We start from the raw sequence: 16,294 nt of genomic DNA, 5'->3' as shown, positions 1-16,294 counted from the left end.
AGGCTGGAGCACATGTGGGTGGTGGACAGGGAGTAGATGAGGGGAGTGCCTGTCTCTGATTTGGAGACCACATCCCACCTGGAAAGGAGAAAAGAGAAAACCCATATTCAGAAGGCAGTGACCAGCATGATGAGTAGAATCCAGATATTGAAACGGAAGCAACCATCAGAGGCACTCATGATGAATCTTTGAAAGAAAGGAGCTGCTGGGGGCTGTGAAATGACAGGGCTTCAGATCTGAGAGACGCCGTCGGCAGGAAGAGCACTAGGCCTGCTCTGTCAGCTCCTGAGAGACAGGCAGAGCTCACAGAGACAGACTGTGGCTCAACAGATAGGAAAACTGATCGTCAGAGCTCTTCAAAAGTGGAATGGGTTACCCTGGGGTTCCCTGGCCACCATTAAGATTCTGTGACTCTGAGGACAAGCAGACAGGCTGGGTCCAGCACTGGAATAATCTGTGGCAGACAAAAGGCAGGTACCCTGGTCAAAACTGGCAGCTTCAGGAAAGAGCTGGGAGCGGGTGGCTGGATCCTAGCTGGGAGGCTGGGTCCCGATTCAGGTCCCCAGACTCTAGGAAGACTGAGGCAAGCAAGGCCTGGCCACAGTCCCTGGGGGAAGCTCAGACACAGTCAAAATATGAGAGTGAGGTTTCAGAATTGATGACGAGACAGAAACTTGAGCCCTGCAGCAGCTGCACAGCTGGGAGAGGACTCTTAGTCAACAGCTCAGTGTTTGGATCTGAGGGACAAAGTAGGACCAGCAGCCAAGATTGGTTTTGATGCTGAGTCATTAACCTGCTGGCTTGGACTTCCTCAGTGGGATGGAGATTGGCCCCGGGACTTACGGTTTGCTGCAGGGGTCAGAGAACGGGGGGACAGGAAGCCAGCAGGGTCACTGCACTGTCCTTGTTTAGAGGAATGCTTGTTTAGAAGTGCTTTGCGAGTGAGACCATCTGCCTTCCAACAGCTTTCAAATTTGAAGCTCCTCAGGGACCTCCCTCAGGTCTGCATTGCTCACTCATTCAGTAGACATTTAGTGAGCACCTTCTGTGTACCCTGGAGGAGGAAACGGCAACCCACTTCAGTATTCTTGCCTGGAAAATTCCACGGACAGAGAAGCCTGGTGGGCTACAGTTCATGGGGTCGCAAAGAGTCGGACAAGATTGATGAGCTAGGCAAGCTTCTGTGTACCAGGCACTGCCTTATATGCCAGGGAAACAGCAGAGAACAGAACAAAGGGCTTCAGTTGATGGGAAGATGCATAATAAACAGATAGGACCCAGTTTCTCAGATGGTGACAAGTGCTATTAAAAAAAAAAAAAAGCAAGGAAGAGAGAGAAAGAGAAATGGTGGGCAGGGCATGACCTATAGGAAATGAGAGCACGAACCACATGCACACATCTAGGTGAAGATTATCCTAGGCAGAGAGGAAGCCAAGGAAGCCAGGGGGTGGAGGCTGGTATGGAGTGAGCAAGAGACAGAGGGTAAGGAATGAGGGGGAAAAGTAACAGAACAAGGGGGCAGATCGTGGAGGATACCAAGGGAGGGACCCCAGAAGGACTCTTTCTTTTCCTCTGATTTGAGATGAGAAGGCATTGAAGGAGCTGAGCAGAGGGCTGACATGATCCAGCTTATATTTTAAAAGAATCATCCTTGCTGCCATCCTGAGAAACAAAAGTGACAGGGCAAGAGAGAAGCAGAGAAAGCAGTAGGAAAGCTTTGCAGTGATCCAGGGAGACTACTATCTTGGAACAGGAAAGCCACAGCAGAGGTGGCCAGAAGGGGCTGGGTTCTGGAAGGTGCAGCAGACAGGATCTGCTGAAGGGGAGCATATGGGATATCAGAGAAAGATGGAATCAGGCATGACTTCAAGGGTTGGGACCTAAGTCCAAAGAGATAGGATGCCATCACCATATATGAAATGGAGGAGATGGTATGAGAAGCAGGCTTGAAGGGGAACATCCACAGCTCAAGTTTGGACACATCGAGTTTGAGTTTCTCTTAGACCTCCAAGAGGGGATGTGGAGTAGGCATATAAGTCTGAAGTTATGGGGAGATGTCAGAATTGGAGGTGACATTGCAGAGTTGTAGCATCAAAAGCCGCTGGATGAGATCACCAGGCAGTGGGTGGAAAGAGAAGAGGTCTAAGGACAGAACCCTGGGGCACATATGTATTCAGAGGTTGGAGACAGGAGAAGGAAATAGCAAAAGAGACTGGGAGCTAGTGAGGGAGGGTAAGAACCAAGAAGGAGTGTGACCCAGAAGCCAAGAGAAAGAAGCGTTTCCAGGAAGAGGGAGTGAATGCTGCAGGTGAAATGAGTCCTGGAGACAGGGGATTGGATGAGGCCATGGAGGCACCGTGGGTGGGAGTGAAAATCTGATGGGAGAGAGTCCTAAGGATTAGGTCAGAGAGGAGAAGAAATGGAGACAGCTTTGCATGAGAATTCTTTTGCAGTTTCTCTGCAATGGGAAGAAGAGAAATGGAGTTTCGCTGAAGAAGGATGTGGGGCTAAGGGAGGTTTTTAAGATGGGCAATCACTCAGATCCCCTAGCCAGTAGTGGGGACCCATTACCTCAGGGGAAAATGCCCACGACACTGGAAAGGTAAAGAAGATAGAATCCAGCCTCTCAGGACATTCTTAAGTTTGTGGGATAGATGGAATTCAAATAAGGTTTTTAAAATGTTTGCAAAACAGGCAGGGTGGACCAATGTCATCAGTGCAAGGCATGCGTGATGCGGTCAGCATGCATACCTCTTGCGCTCTGAGAATTCTAGAAGAGCTTCCCAAACTGGGTGCAGATTCTTGGCTCTTAGAAATACCTGAATTTAAAGCAGGATTTAGGAAAGGGGAAGGAAGATACAGCACTTGATGGAGGAGTGGAGAAGGATGCTCCAGGCAGGGGAAGGTCAAGAGATGGACACAGGGTGGCCCAAGAGGGCCATTCCCAGTAACAGGCATCTCTTTCCAGCACTTAATACATGCCTGACACTTTTCTAAGCGCTCTGTAGGTAGTGGTAGTAGTAGTTTAGTCACTAAGTCGTGTCCAACTCTTGCAATCCCATGGACTGTAGCCCACCAGGCTCCTGTCCATGGGATTTCCCAGGCAACAATACTGGGTTGTCAATTCCTTCTCCAGGGGATCTTCCTGCATCTCCTGCATTGCAGGTGGGTTCTTTACCAACTGAGCCACCAGGGAACTCATTGAATTCTCATAAACATATGAGGAAGCAACTACTGTCATCCATGCCATACTGAAGAAATTGAAGCACCAAGAAACTGAGTTGTCTCCCAAGGTCACACAACTAGTAAACGGTGGTGCTCACATCCAAACCCAGGTTAGAGCCCAGGATCCAGCATCTAGCTCTACTTTATGCTGGAGGCTTCCCAGGCCAACCCCAGTGCCATGTGGAACACAGCAGGCTCCATGGTGTCCAGTGAGCTTGGAATGGCCATGGAAGGCACCCGGTGAGTCAGGAGAGAGCGGGCTGAGGGGGGAGGGAAATACGTAAGAGACCCTCTCAAGGGCTGCATCAGGTGCTCACCCACCCCAGTTAGGTTGGCTTTCCTCCTGAATCTAGCATGGTGGCGACGCCTCCTGGCCGGGGTTTGGATAAGGTCCCCCTTCATCACCCATCTGCTGAGGCCGGACTCGATGAGCAGGCTCCTCCCTCTGGACCACGCCCCTCATCGATGTGGGCTAAAGGGGTTCCGGAGCTGCCACGAGCTTATCGGCCCCTAACCCAGCTCAATGGGAAGAAACACACACCAAAAAGATACAGGATGGCTGCTGGGTGACCAGGCATGCCTGCAGCCCTTGTCCAGCCGATATGGAGTGCGTGCCCCCGCATCCAGACTAATGAGAGCTAAGTGTGACCGCTGTCTCGCCTGCAGCTGAGCCGCGAGGCTGTGAGTGGGATTCGTGCCTCCCGCCCACTCGGGCTCGCACACACCCAGGCACTTGGTTGAGAGTTGGCAGCGGCCACCGCCATCACCCGCGCATCTCTGACTCCTCAGCAGTGGCCACGGGGAGAAAAGAAACGTCCAGGCAGGGCTACACCAACCGAGCAAGCAGAACTAGTAGGGCTTCCCTTCTTATCCTGCTTAAGCAACTGTGGCCGAATGGGGTCATGGCTTAAATCGGGCAGATGGCTGCCTCCATTCTAAGCTCTGGTGAGTGGCTGTTAATGAGAACACAATGATAATGGGCTGCCTCCCTCATAGTATGAGAACAGACCAAAGGCTGCAGTATTCTAGCACAGTATCCCAGCTTGGAAAGGGTCCTAAAGGTAAGAGGTCCAGCCCCCGCTCCACCCCCCGCCCCCCCATGATGCTGAAATCTCTGTCCAGCCCAGCTGTGGCCATCTCCAGCTGTGAGGACCTCAGCATCAGAACCCATCCCATCTGTTGGATAAGCATTTTTCTACACCAAACCCAAATCTCTCTCCATGATTTCCACCTCCCCCTGAAACAACACATTCCCCCCACACCCTCCCGCCAAAATAGAGCTAATGACTCAGTCCCCATCCCAAGACTCTTGTAAACCACTTTGCAGGGCTGGAGACAGGTTTTTGAAATTCTGACAAAATATCACCATGCCAGTTCTCTCAAATCATGTATGTCTCTGCCAGGTAGGGCTTCCTCTGGCAGAGAAGCAGATAGTGTGGGTCATCGCGTGAGTGGAGGGGCCATATGAGACCCTGGGGAAACCAGGCCCTTCAAGCACCCATGAACATAGGAAGGCATGCACCAAAATTATTTGGAAATCAGCTCTGTGATGCATGGCTTTGAGTTAGGAAAAAATAACCCCCTCCCTTGTCTCTAATACCACTGCCACTGGGGCCTTTCCGAGTTTCCTTCCGGAGATTCATCCTGATACGCTTAAGAAAACACGATGTTTCCTGCCATCACCGGCCTGTTTGCTTTAGTCAGTCTGATTTCTTAAGGTCCTAGGCGTTGGCACGCTGGCCCTTGTGGCTTTCAGTCTTACCCATAGAGAATGTACAGTCAGAGGGGAGGATGGGATAAATTCGGAGAGTACAACTGACATATATACACTACCCTGTGTACATAGACAGCAAGTGGGAAGCTTCTGCAGAGCACAGGGAGCTCAGCTCGGTGCTCTGTGATGACCTAAAGAGGTGGGATGGAGCGGGGTGGGAGGGAGGCTCGAGAGGGAGGAGATGTATGTACACATGCAGCTGATTCACTTTGTTGTACAGTAGAAACTAATAGAACATTGTAAAATAATCATACCCCAATTAAAAAAAAAATGTACTGCGGGACTTTTCTGCAGGTTCAGTGGTTAGGACTCCAAGCTTCCACTGCAGGGGGCATAGGTTCAACCCTTGGTCAGGGAACTAAGATCCTGCATGCCACTCAACCAAAAAAAAAAAAGAGAGAAGAGAGAGAACACACTAACAGGTTATTCAGGACTCTGCCACCTAGGCTGCCCTCCAACTTGACTCAAGAGGTCCCCTTTGTCCCCGCCCAGATGTCCTCCCCTCTCTTTCCTTTGGAGGCTACCACTCCACTGCATGAGAGCTGGGCAAGCCACAGACTCCGTGAGCCTCAGACTCCTCTTCTACGAGATGTGTCTACTTCTATCTACCTGGCAGGTTGTTGGGGAAACTGAATTAACACATGTCAGCCACCTGACGTGAAATGCCGACTCATTGGAAAAGACCCTGATGATGGGGAAGATTGAAGATAAAAGGAGAAGAAGGTGACAGAGGATAAGATGGTTGAATAGCATCACTGACTCAAGGACACAGACTTGGGCAAACCACAGGAGATGGTAAGGGACAGGGGGGCCTGGTGTGCTGCAGTCCATGGCTCACAAAGAGTCGGACACAACCTAGGGACTGAACCAGAACAACAAAGAGCGTGTTATACAGCGTAAACCGTGGCATCGATGTCACCAGGCATTTGGGAGTCAGGAGTCCTGGCACTGCCACAGTGGCCTTTGCCAACTTGCTCTGCCTTATGGGGACCCCAGTTTGTCTTATCTGTAAAATGGAGCATCTAGGCCTAATGCATCCCTTGCTTCCTCAGTGCAAGAGACTATGGCCAGAGGCTGCAGCTCACAGATGGGCTCTGGAAAGCTTGAGAGAGAGGATACACGTCCTGACAGTATCCAATGCAGTGCTCCTGGCGGAAGACCAAGCCACAAGCAAAGACAGAGGACGCTGCAAGGCACTCTGGCCTGGAATACCTTTATAACCAAGCCTCCTTCATCCCTCTGAAGAGGCAGGGGTAGCAGGGGTGGGAAGGAAGGAGAGGAGAGACAGCCCCAAGCGAGCACGCATGCGGGCAGATGCTCTAAAGGACTGCTTTCAGCAAAATAGTTGCTCTCCTAAATACATATTTTGGACACTTAGGGTTAAATAAAATTGGTTGACATTTCTGAGCACTGACCAACATCTGGGAGAAGAGAGATTAGAAAACTGACAGGTCAGTTCAAGATTCAAAACTCATCGTTAGATAATTCATCCAGCAGTTCCTAAGCACCTTTCATGGGCCAGGCACTGTGCTAGACTCAGGAACACAGACATAATAACAAAGACCCTGATCCCCTAAGGTGGTCATTAGGGGAGGGATTTGTGTCCCAGAAAGCTTTGTCCATGGATTCTCTCTCTAGATGACAGATGAAGGAGAAAGGCATCAATTTGTATTTGTCCCTAATGTGAAAGACCAACTGATTGGGTGACTCAATTGGGAAAAGAGATGAAGAGTTACACGCTGATCAAAATTTCATAAATCAAATCACATGATCACATCACACATTATGCAGGGAAGCCCACTACTCAAAAAGCCCCATGCTATGTCCTCTGAAAGACACAGCATTCCACTGGTATATTTGGATCTTAGTGGGGTCACTAAGAGTCGGACACGACTGAGCGACTTCACTTTCACTTTTCACTTTCATGCATTGGAGAAGGAAATGGCAACCCACTCCAGTGTTCTTGCCTGGAGAATCCCAGGGATGGGGGCGCCTGGTGGGCTGCCGTCTGTGGGGTTGCACAGAGTCGGACACGACTAAAGCGACTTAGCAGCAGCAGCAGCAGCAGCAGTGTCCGATATATTTAACACACAGCAGAACAGGGTAAGAAAACCGGTGCATTTTATTCCCCTGCTTACCTCCCCCAATTCTCTTATCTTCATTTTCATAACATCTGAATGTTCTGTGTTAAACATTCTCTCTGCAGGACTTGGAGCTCATTGAGGGAAACCAATTCAGTGAAAAATGGGAATTGTAAAGTGCTTGGGGTCCTAGTAAGACAGAGTGTCGAATAAATCCAAGCTCTTGCTGCTCGACCTCACAGGGAAACCTTAAACAAGAGATTCAACTGCTACAATAACCTGTTGATGTCTGGCACCACCCACACTGAGCAGAACTCTGTACCACCCTGATCGAGCCTCTCAGATCCCCAGGCCTCAGTTTCCTCATCTGTCTGATGGACTTTGGGCCCTTAGGAAATTATTTGGGAGTTAAAAACAAAAAAAGAGTGAGAGCCTATAAAAGCAATAATGATTCCATCTTTCAATCCCTTTACCAGATAGAACACAATACATTTTATGTGACTGCTGTGATAATGGAATATCCCCAATGTCTCCAGGGCTGTAGAGCTGCAGTAGAGCAAAGCGGAAAGAGAAGCTTTGGAGACAGACAGGTTTGCATTTCAGTCTCTCTGTGACCTTAGTTATTTAAGCTCCCTGAGCCTCTGTTTCTTCATCTATAACTTTGGATCATTAATTCTGACGTGAAGATTGCCTGAAATATGTGAAACACCCAGCACAGTACCTGGAAGAAAGTGAGGTCTTTCCAAGTGGGAATTATTATGGGGATTATTATTATTTAGCACCATATCCTCAGTCGTTGGCACACAGCAATCAATAAATACTTGCTGAGTGGACTCATGAATGAATAGGTGAATCCCTGTTTTTACCATTACAGCTAACACTTGCCTTAGAACTCAATCAGGATCTCCAGTCCATTCCTCTTCTCTCTTTTAAGTAAGACAGATAGATGAACATTTTCTCTTTCTCCTCTTTCTCCTTTTTTTTCTACTTCCTCCAATAAGTCTACCTCTTTAAGTGCAGGGAAAAGCTGACTCATTGGAAAAGACCCTGACGCTGGGAAAGATCGAGGGCAAGAGGAGAAGGGGATGACAGAGGATGAGATGGTTGGATGGCATCACTGATTCAATGGACTTGAGTTTGAGCAAGCTCAGGGAGATAATGAAAGACAGGGAAGCCTGGCGTGCTGCAGTTCATGGGGTCGTGAAGAGCTGGACACGACTTAGCGACTGAACAACAACAACAAAGGCTGGAAGAAACTAAAACAATGATGCGGAGCATGTTTTGAGGGAACCACATCTTGCAAGGATCACAAACCCATCCACCTACCCCTTCACTGAGCTTGTGTGACACACTTGCACACATCAAGTGTGAGGGCCTGTGTCACGTTGTCCATCTCCCTTGGAAGCCAAACTCTGGTGGGAAAATGCCATAATAATCAGAGTACAACCCAGTGAATGATGGAACAGGGGAATGGGAGAATGGTTGGGCAAAGATGATCTGACCCTAGGAAGGACAGGAAAATATTGGGAAAGGAGTCTGAGGAGGAAGGGCTATTTACACCAGTGATATTCGTGGTGCAAAAGGGGGAGAAGGAGGAGGGGAGGGGAGAGGAGGAGCTGGAGAAGTCGCTTTTTTTTTCCAGGCAGAGAAAATGGAATGCAAGGAAGAGATCTTCAGGCCCAGAAGAGGAATGAGAAAAGCCCAGAGTAAACCTCCCTAGTATATGGCATATTCACTTAACAGTGAGTAGTCGTGTGGCTAACATAAGTGACCAGGGAAGGAGTAACAGACGGCTAGCGGGAAAGCCTCACATTCATTCAGCTGACAAATACTGAGTTCCTAATGAGTCTGGGGGCAAGATTTGCTAATATCAGAAACGGGATGGGAGGAAACGAAGAGACAAGGACCTTCACCTGCTGTTGAAGGTGACTCTGCTTCCCCAGTGGCTTAGGGAGCCCACTGGTGGGCAATGGAGGGGACACTGCAAGAGGAGTCAGGAGACCAGGCCCTAGGACTGACTGCCACCAGCTCCGCCCCCATGAGCCCTGTGACCTTGGCCAAACCGCCACCCCTGTGGGTCTCCCTCCCCATCTGCGAAATGAGCAGGTTGGAAAATGGGATCTGCAGAATCCTTTGTGGCTTTAAGATATAATGATGATCCCTTTAAGTAATGGAGGGCTCTAGAGATGGGGAGGGGAGGTCTTCTCAAGGCATTTATTAACTTGTGGCTCCCACAGTCATCACTCAGAGGACCCAGAGGGACAGAAGCAAAATCAAAAGACATTTCCAGAAGATAGATGACTGAAGCGGGCTGACAGATGTGTGAGAGTTTGGGGAATTTATGCGGGCAGCTTCACCATCATAAATAAAATCCCTTTCTCTTACCCAAAACCTCATTGGGTCGGGGCGGGGGGGTAAACACCGGACCCTGTAATAGACAATTTGGCTGTATCTCCCGCCCCGTGCCTCACTTGAATGAAAAACAGCAGTCCCAAGGCAGGGTAATGGGCTCGGCGCCTCTTTACAAGCATCCATATTGTCACCAGCCGTCAAGCGGGGCTGGAGATGGAGCAGGCGGGACCATTTATCTCCGAGATCCCTGGTCTCTTCATTCAGTCTCGCTCTCACAGCCATCTACATTGAGTCTGGGGGTTTGGGAGGAACTCCAGAAGAATCAAATGTGGGGAGAGTGACCCCTGGGAAAAGGGAAGGAGCAGCAGCCCCTCCCTTTTCCAAGAGGCTCTGGAGGCCTTGGGGGACCTGGCGCCATCAACACTGGTCCAGACCATCGGTGCAGAAGGCTGCCTGCTGCTCAGCTACTTGCGTTTTCCTGACCTACTTCTCTCCTCATCCCTGCCCTACTCCAGATCCCCTCCGGAGTCCGAGTAATTAGCACCTTTTCATCCATAAAGCTCCTGGCTCCCAGGATAACCAAGGAGACAGCAAAACAAGCCCGGGCATTGCTGTTTTGGTTTTTCTTTACTTTTCTCTCTCTTTGTTGACTTCACTCAGCTTCCTGGACTCTGCAGGAGATCAGGCTCGGTCTGACCTTGTCCACCAGCAGGGCCCCTGGCTGGAAATCAGCTGGACGTGGTCTGGCATGAACCACAACCAGCACCAGCAGAGCGGACGGAACTGGACAAGCATCGTTCCAAGTGTGGGGATGGGAGCACAGGGGTCCCTTGGAAGCCCTCCCCCGTCGCACAGCAGGCCAGACAGGGATCTGTCAGCTTCACTTTCTGCTTTCCCTCCGAGGGAACAAGTGTCAAGAGAGCCAAGGCCGCAAGGCGCTACTGATTCCGGCTCAGTCTCTTTCCGCTTCCCATTAGCGACAAATGGAAATTGATGGGTTACTGCTTCATCCACTCATTTAGAGGAGAAGAAAACCTCACAGCAAATGCTGAATAACTGGAGGCATCTTATAAATTAAGCATCTTAAGGATATGAACCGTTTTGCATTGCTGCTAAGCAGAATTAAATTAGGTTTTGAAGTTTCAGTAGAAGTGAATGGGGAAGAGGGAGGAAAGGGTTTGTTTTTAATTCCTTTTTTCAAGTGTGCAGGGTGGTGAGCCAAGGGCAGGATGAGGGGAAGGACTGAGTCACTGGTCCTCATTTCTGATTCCAATTAGCTGTCTCTGGCATATCCATGGAGAAATATGTCTGTGTGCCCACGACACAGCATGGAGCAACTTGGGGGCCTCAAACTTAGACTCTGTGATGCCTGGCCTGGCCAGAGCCTCCTGACCACCCATCACCACCATCATGCCAATGTCTGGGACCTTAGAACCAGTCCTAACTGCACTAGAGGAGTTCAGGAGCTTTAGGCCAAGTCCCTGGGATTCTATATCATAGTCTTCATTCTAAAACAGCCTCTAACCCTTTCAGGTTCAAGTTTAGGATCTCGGATCCTGCCTTGTGCATAGTATCCACTTTCGCCATCCCCACCCCAGTCTAGACAGAGAGGCCTCAGGTGGGCACCTGCCCAGATAACCTACTTGGTGTTTAGGTGCTTCTAAGGCTGTTGCCTGGCCTTGCCCAGGGGTCCTGCTGTTGGACTGGTCTTCTTGTGACCAACACACCTGCCTGGATTCCTCACTGCTGTGCCCCAGCTACCTGTCCACACTGACTCCCTTCCCCATATACAAGTACACAACCCAGTCCCCAACATCCCACATCTGTCCCAGGCCATCAGCTGACCACACAGTGTCTGCTGGACCGGACTATCTGTCTCTGCAGCTGGAGCGTGTTCTCAATACCCAGATCACCAGTGCTCCACTGGTGGAGCAATGCCTGCAGTTAAGCAGCTTTGCTCAGTCTTGGAGGTGTTGAAGGGTAGGGGAGGCAGTTGATTTTTCAGGCATTTCTGAACCCTGGAAAGAGCCAAGCCTTCTGCCAGGCACAGGGGTGCTGATGGACCATCAATAGCAGTGCCTGCCTATAACTAGAAGGAGCACCCCCACGGCAGCAAGGCCAAGGGACAGAGCGGGTGGACATATGTCCCTGAAGTGGCCCGTTCTTCCTTCCCACAACCGGGCTAGGGCAAGCAGACACCAAGGCCTTGCCAAGCAGCCAGGTCAGGGGCACCAAGAACACTTCATCTGAACACAGCCTCCAGGAAGACTTCTGGGATTGATCAGAGGAGAGAAGAGATGAGCTGTGCTCTGCTCTCTAGCCCTGGATTTGGAAGCCCCCCAGCCATTCCCACCCTGAGTCCATCACAGGCTGCAAGAGACACTTATCAGAATCTTTGGTTTCATCACAAGAGGAGCCAGGCAGCTTGAGCAGATCATAGCTGTGGGCCTGTCGGCTGCCCCACCACTGCCACCCCTGCCCCAGCCAAACTCAGGAGGGCAGTGCAGGGTCAGATGTGCCTGGCAGACACCTGGGTGCAGGAGGGGCATCGCCCAGGGCTGGGCTGCCCCCAGGGTGCCACAGGGGCAGCGCTTACCGATCCTCAGGGAGTGTGGACTGCAGGCGACCATCACGAGCCACGTGGGAAGCAGCACCAAAGGCGCCCAGACGCGGGGCATCTTCTATAAATCCTCATGGAGCCCTCCGCTGGTCTGGGCATGACATAACTCTGCGGGGGAGGGGGAGAAGTGCGTGAGTCCCCGTGCTGGGAGCCACCCCTCCAGCACAGCGGCCTCCCCGAGTGGACAGCCTCAGTGAGGAGGACTGACGCTCCCTCCCCGAACCCCTGTGCCTGTGGGGGAGCTCCAGGCTGGCTCCAGGCCTTTGCCTTCCCCCCTCTGCCCAGGCTCACAGAAGCCTCAGGTTCTAAAGCCATCCTCCACCTTCATCCCCATCAAATCAGGGGCAGGCAGTGTGACTGTGGCCAAATGCTTCATAGTGAAAAGTGGGGTCGCTCAGTCATGTCTGACACTGTGCGACCCCATAGACAGCTGGCCACCAAGCTCCTCTGTCCACAGGATTCTCTAGGCAAGAATACTGGAGTAGGTTGCCATTTCCTTCTCCAATATAGGAAAAAGACTAGAACAAACATTTCACTAACAATATATCCAAAGTTTCGGAGCACACTTGGAAAAGTACTAGGGAAAATGCAATTATAAATCTCAATACGTTATCACTATACACTCACCAGGACTTCCCTGGTGGCTCAGCGGTAAAGAATCTGCCTGCAGTGCAGGAGATGCGGGTTCAGTCCCTGAGTTGAGAAGATCCCCTGGAGAAGGAAATGACAACCCACTCCAATATTCTCATTTGGGAAATCCTATGGACAGAGGAGCCTGGCAGGATTAGTCCATGGGGTCACAAAAAAAGCCAGACACTATTTAGTGACTAAAACAACATACACTCACCAGAATGCCTTAGAAAAATGATACTACAAAGTGTTGGCAAAGATGTGGAGCAACTGGAACCCTCCTACAGTGTCACTGGGAACATAACTTGATGTAACTATTGTGGAAAACTGGTCTATTAGAGCTTAACATGTATGCTAATATCCAGCAACTCCATAGGTATTTCTAATAGACATGTGTGATACACTCACCAGAGACATACTAGAATGTTCACAGGGGCACTCTTTGGATTTCCCTAAACTGGAAACTACCCAGATGTCCAGCAGCAGGATGGAGGAATGTAGTGTCCGATCACACAAGGGAATACAACTTGGAAATGAAGACGAACAGTCAACAACTCCATGCACCTACGTGATGAATCTCACAGACATAAGGTTGAGTAGAAGAAACCAGGTACAAAAGAGCATTTACCGCATGATTCTATCTAAAAGCAGACAAAACCACCGTGTGCTATAAGAAGTCCAGTTAGTGATGACCCCTGCAGGAGGGTGGTGACCAAAATGGGCCACGGGGGTTCTTCTGAGGATGCTGGTGATGTCCTGTGTCTTATTCCAGATGCTAAGCAAAGTGTGCTCAGTTTGTGAAATCAGTCGAGCTGTATATATGCTGATGATAATGTTCACTTTTCTGTATGTGTGTATGTGCATTACACTTGGTAAAGCTTTTGTTTTATGACATCCCCCCTTCCCACGGCAGCTCATGTTGCAGCCTAACCCAGCACCTTGCATCTTCCTGCACACAACTCCGCCCCTCTGCCTGGAGTGTGCTCCTTTCCCCGCACCTTGCCAGGTGCCAGAATCAGGTGCCTCTCTACCCCCTCCTAGCAGCCTCTAGTGGCTCTGATGACAAAATGTTTTCCTCTATTGCCCCTGTCTCTCTGGGTTCAGCGTGGGCTTCTCCAGGGCCAGACCACTCCCAGTTTTACTGCTGTATCCCTTGAGGCTACTTATACCAATAGGTGCACAAGACATATTTGTTCAATGGATGGAAGGTCTCAAGCCACTGACTGATATAAGGAGACAGAGGGAAATAAAGGATAAAGATTGGAGCAAAGACAACTTTGCTGTTGGCAAATCAGGCTCAGAATCTTTGTCTTTTAGTTCACTGGTGCTGGGACTTCCCTGGTGCTCTATTGGCTAAGGTTCTGCACTCATAATGCAGGGGGCCCAAGCTGGACCATAAAGAAGACTGAGTGCTGAAGAACTGTGGTGCTGGAGAAGACTCTTGAGAGTCCCTTGGACTGCAAGGAGATCAAACCAGTCCATCCTAAAGGAAATCAATCCTGAATATTCATTGGAAGGACTGATGCTGAAGCTGAAGTTCTAATACTTTGGCCACCTGATGTGAAGAGCTGACTCATTAGAAAAGACCCTGATGCTGGGAAAGATTGAAGGCAGGAGGAAAAGGGGATGACAGAAGACGAGATGTTTGGATGGAATCAACGACTAATGGACATGAGTTTGAGCAAGCTCCGGGAGATGTGAAGGACAAGGAAGTGCTGCAGTCCATGCGGTCACAAAGAGTTGGACACAACTGAGCGACTGAACAACAAAGGCAGGGGGCTCAGGTTCAATTCCTGGTCAGGGAACTAGATTCCACATGACACAGCTAAGACCAAATAATGATGCAGCCAAATAAATAAATTTAACTAAATATTAATTCATGGGTGTTAGTGCAGGAAGAGATGAAAGCAACCATGATCTCAAGGGAAGCTTGGCGTTCTTACTCATTGTGGGTAAGGTTGACTACGGAGTGACTGTCTTCCCACTAGAATTCAAGCTCAGTGGAGGTGGGGCTGGAACAGAAATCCTGTTTCTCTGTCATCTCAGGGCCCAGAACTGTGCCTGGCATATATTACAGCCTCAATAAATTCGCATCGAGTGGAAAATGAATAGGCTGTCAAAGATGGAAGAACCGTAAAAATCTTGCTAGGCTATATAAAAGTAATACTAAATATAATCGTTTCTGTCAAATGCCTTCCATTTATGCCTGGTCAGCCCACTGCACAATAATTATTATGCAGACCGCTAAATAGGTGTCAGATTAGCCTGTGTAAATTTTATTTGATGACAGAACTATACTCAATCCATGAAGCCTGATGGCCATTATTCATGACCCCAAAGGCTGGCTGATCCTGGAGACCACATGTAAGGACAATGGCTCAGGTCCTCTGCTGCTCTTGGGCAAAGTGATGAGAAATAATCTCCCCCAAAACCTTACAGGAATAAAAAGCACCAACATGACACAAGTTGGTAAAGCAAAAGGGTTTGCAAAATTTTTTCCATAATCTTTATCTTATTTAATCACAAAACAAGTTCTGTTACTAACAAGGAAGCTGAGCTCAAGAAAGGTGCCTAGTTCAAGGTAACACAGCTGTTACTAGGGAAAGCCAGGGCTAAGCCAGGATTCAGACTCCGCTGGGTAGTCGTCTGTCACGTACTTGTTTGCGTATGAGAGCAGATCGTGAAGCTTCTGAATTCTTTATCCAAAAACACAAGGAAAGTTGAGGTCTTATTTTCAATTTATATGAATCTGGTCTTAGAACTTAATGACATAGCCTTTATCAACTGAAAATATTTCCATAATTTAAAGATAAATTTTTTTTCTAGCAATAGAGCATCCAGCCCCTTTTCCCACTAACATCATCCCTAGAGAGTTCCACCTCCACCCATGAGTTATTACCACTGGCATGGTGTGGCTTCTAAATTAGAATCTCAAGCCCAGAACACCTATACTGAGATAGCCGCCTCCTGAAATCTCCACCTGGACGTCCCACAGCCCTCCAGACACACCTAGTCCTAAAAAGGAGGACTCCTCTCCACCGACCCCACCATCTGTTTCTCCTCCTACATTCTCCTTCCCAGTGGATGGCACCACGATCCATTAGTCACCCAAGTCAGAAAGCAGAAAGTCACTGTAGAGTTCTACTTCCCCACACTCCACATCGACTCAGTCACCAAGTCCCAATGGCTCCGTCACTTTCTCTCCATCACCATCAACCTGCTCCAGTCCAGACATCCACCAGCAACAACCAGGACTCTGTGATAGCAGCCATCTCCGTCTCTCTCCCTCTGGTCTTTCCCTCTCCATTGGGTCTCCAGTGAGTGGCCAGAAAAGTGAAATAAAAGTATTATTCACTCAGTCGTATCCAACTCTTTGTGACCCCATGAACTACAGCCCCACCAAGCTCCTCAGTCCATGGAATTTTCCAGGCAAGAATATTGGAGTGGGTTGCCATTCCCTTCTCCAGGGGATCTTCCTGACCCAGGGATCAAACACGGGTCTCCTGAATTGCAAATAGATTCTTTAGCATCTGAGTCACCTGATCTTTACCATCTGAGCCACCTGAACGAGCATCCGGGAGTTCTTACCAAACTGCGAACTTGATAATGACA

At 49.5% G+C, this 16,294-nt stretch overlaps 1 protein-coding gene across 2 annotated transcripts in view; it reads right to left on the bottom strand.

The window, feature by feature from the left end:
- GRIK4 (glutamate ionotropic receptor kainate type subunit 4) overlaps window positions 1–16,294 on the bottom strand; it is a 493,259-nt gene that overhangs the window by 321,005 nt on the left and 155,960 nt on the right. The window contains exon 2 of one of the 2 annotated variants that reach the window (XM_059874755.1): window positions 12,029–12,160. In XM_059874755.1, the coding sequence (XP_059730738.1) occupies window positions 12,029–12,110 (82 nt within the window). In that variant the 5' untranslated portion in view covers window positions 12,111–12,160. Of the gene's footprint in view, window positions 1–12,028; window positions 12,161–16,294 lie in introns of those variants that run through there. The other variant, NM_001192626.1, reaches the window with a different exon arrangement.

The sequence above is a fragment of the Bos taurus genome, chromosome 15 (genome assembly GCF_002263795.3).
Source record: "Bos taurus isolate L1 Dominette 01449 registration number 42190680 breed Hereford chromosome 15, ARS-UCD2.0, whole genome shotgun sequence".
Classification (NCBI taxonomy): domain Eukaryota; kingdom Metazoa; phylum Chordata; class Mammalia; order Artiodactyla; family Bovidae; genus Bos; species Bos taurus.
The sequence above is the reverse complement of the archived record's forward strand: the minus strand, read 5'-3'. Positions and strand labels throughout refer to the sequence as shown.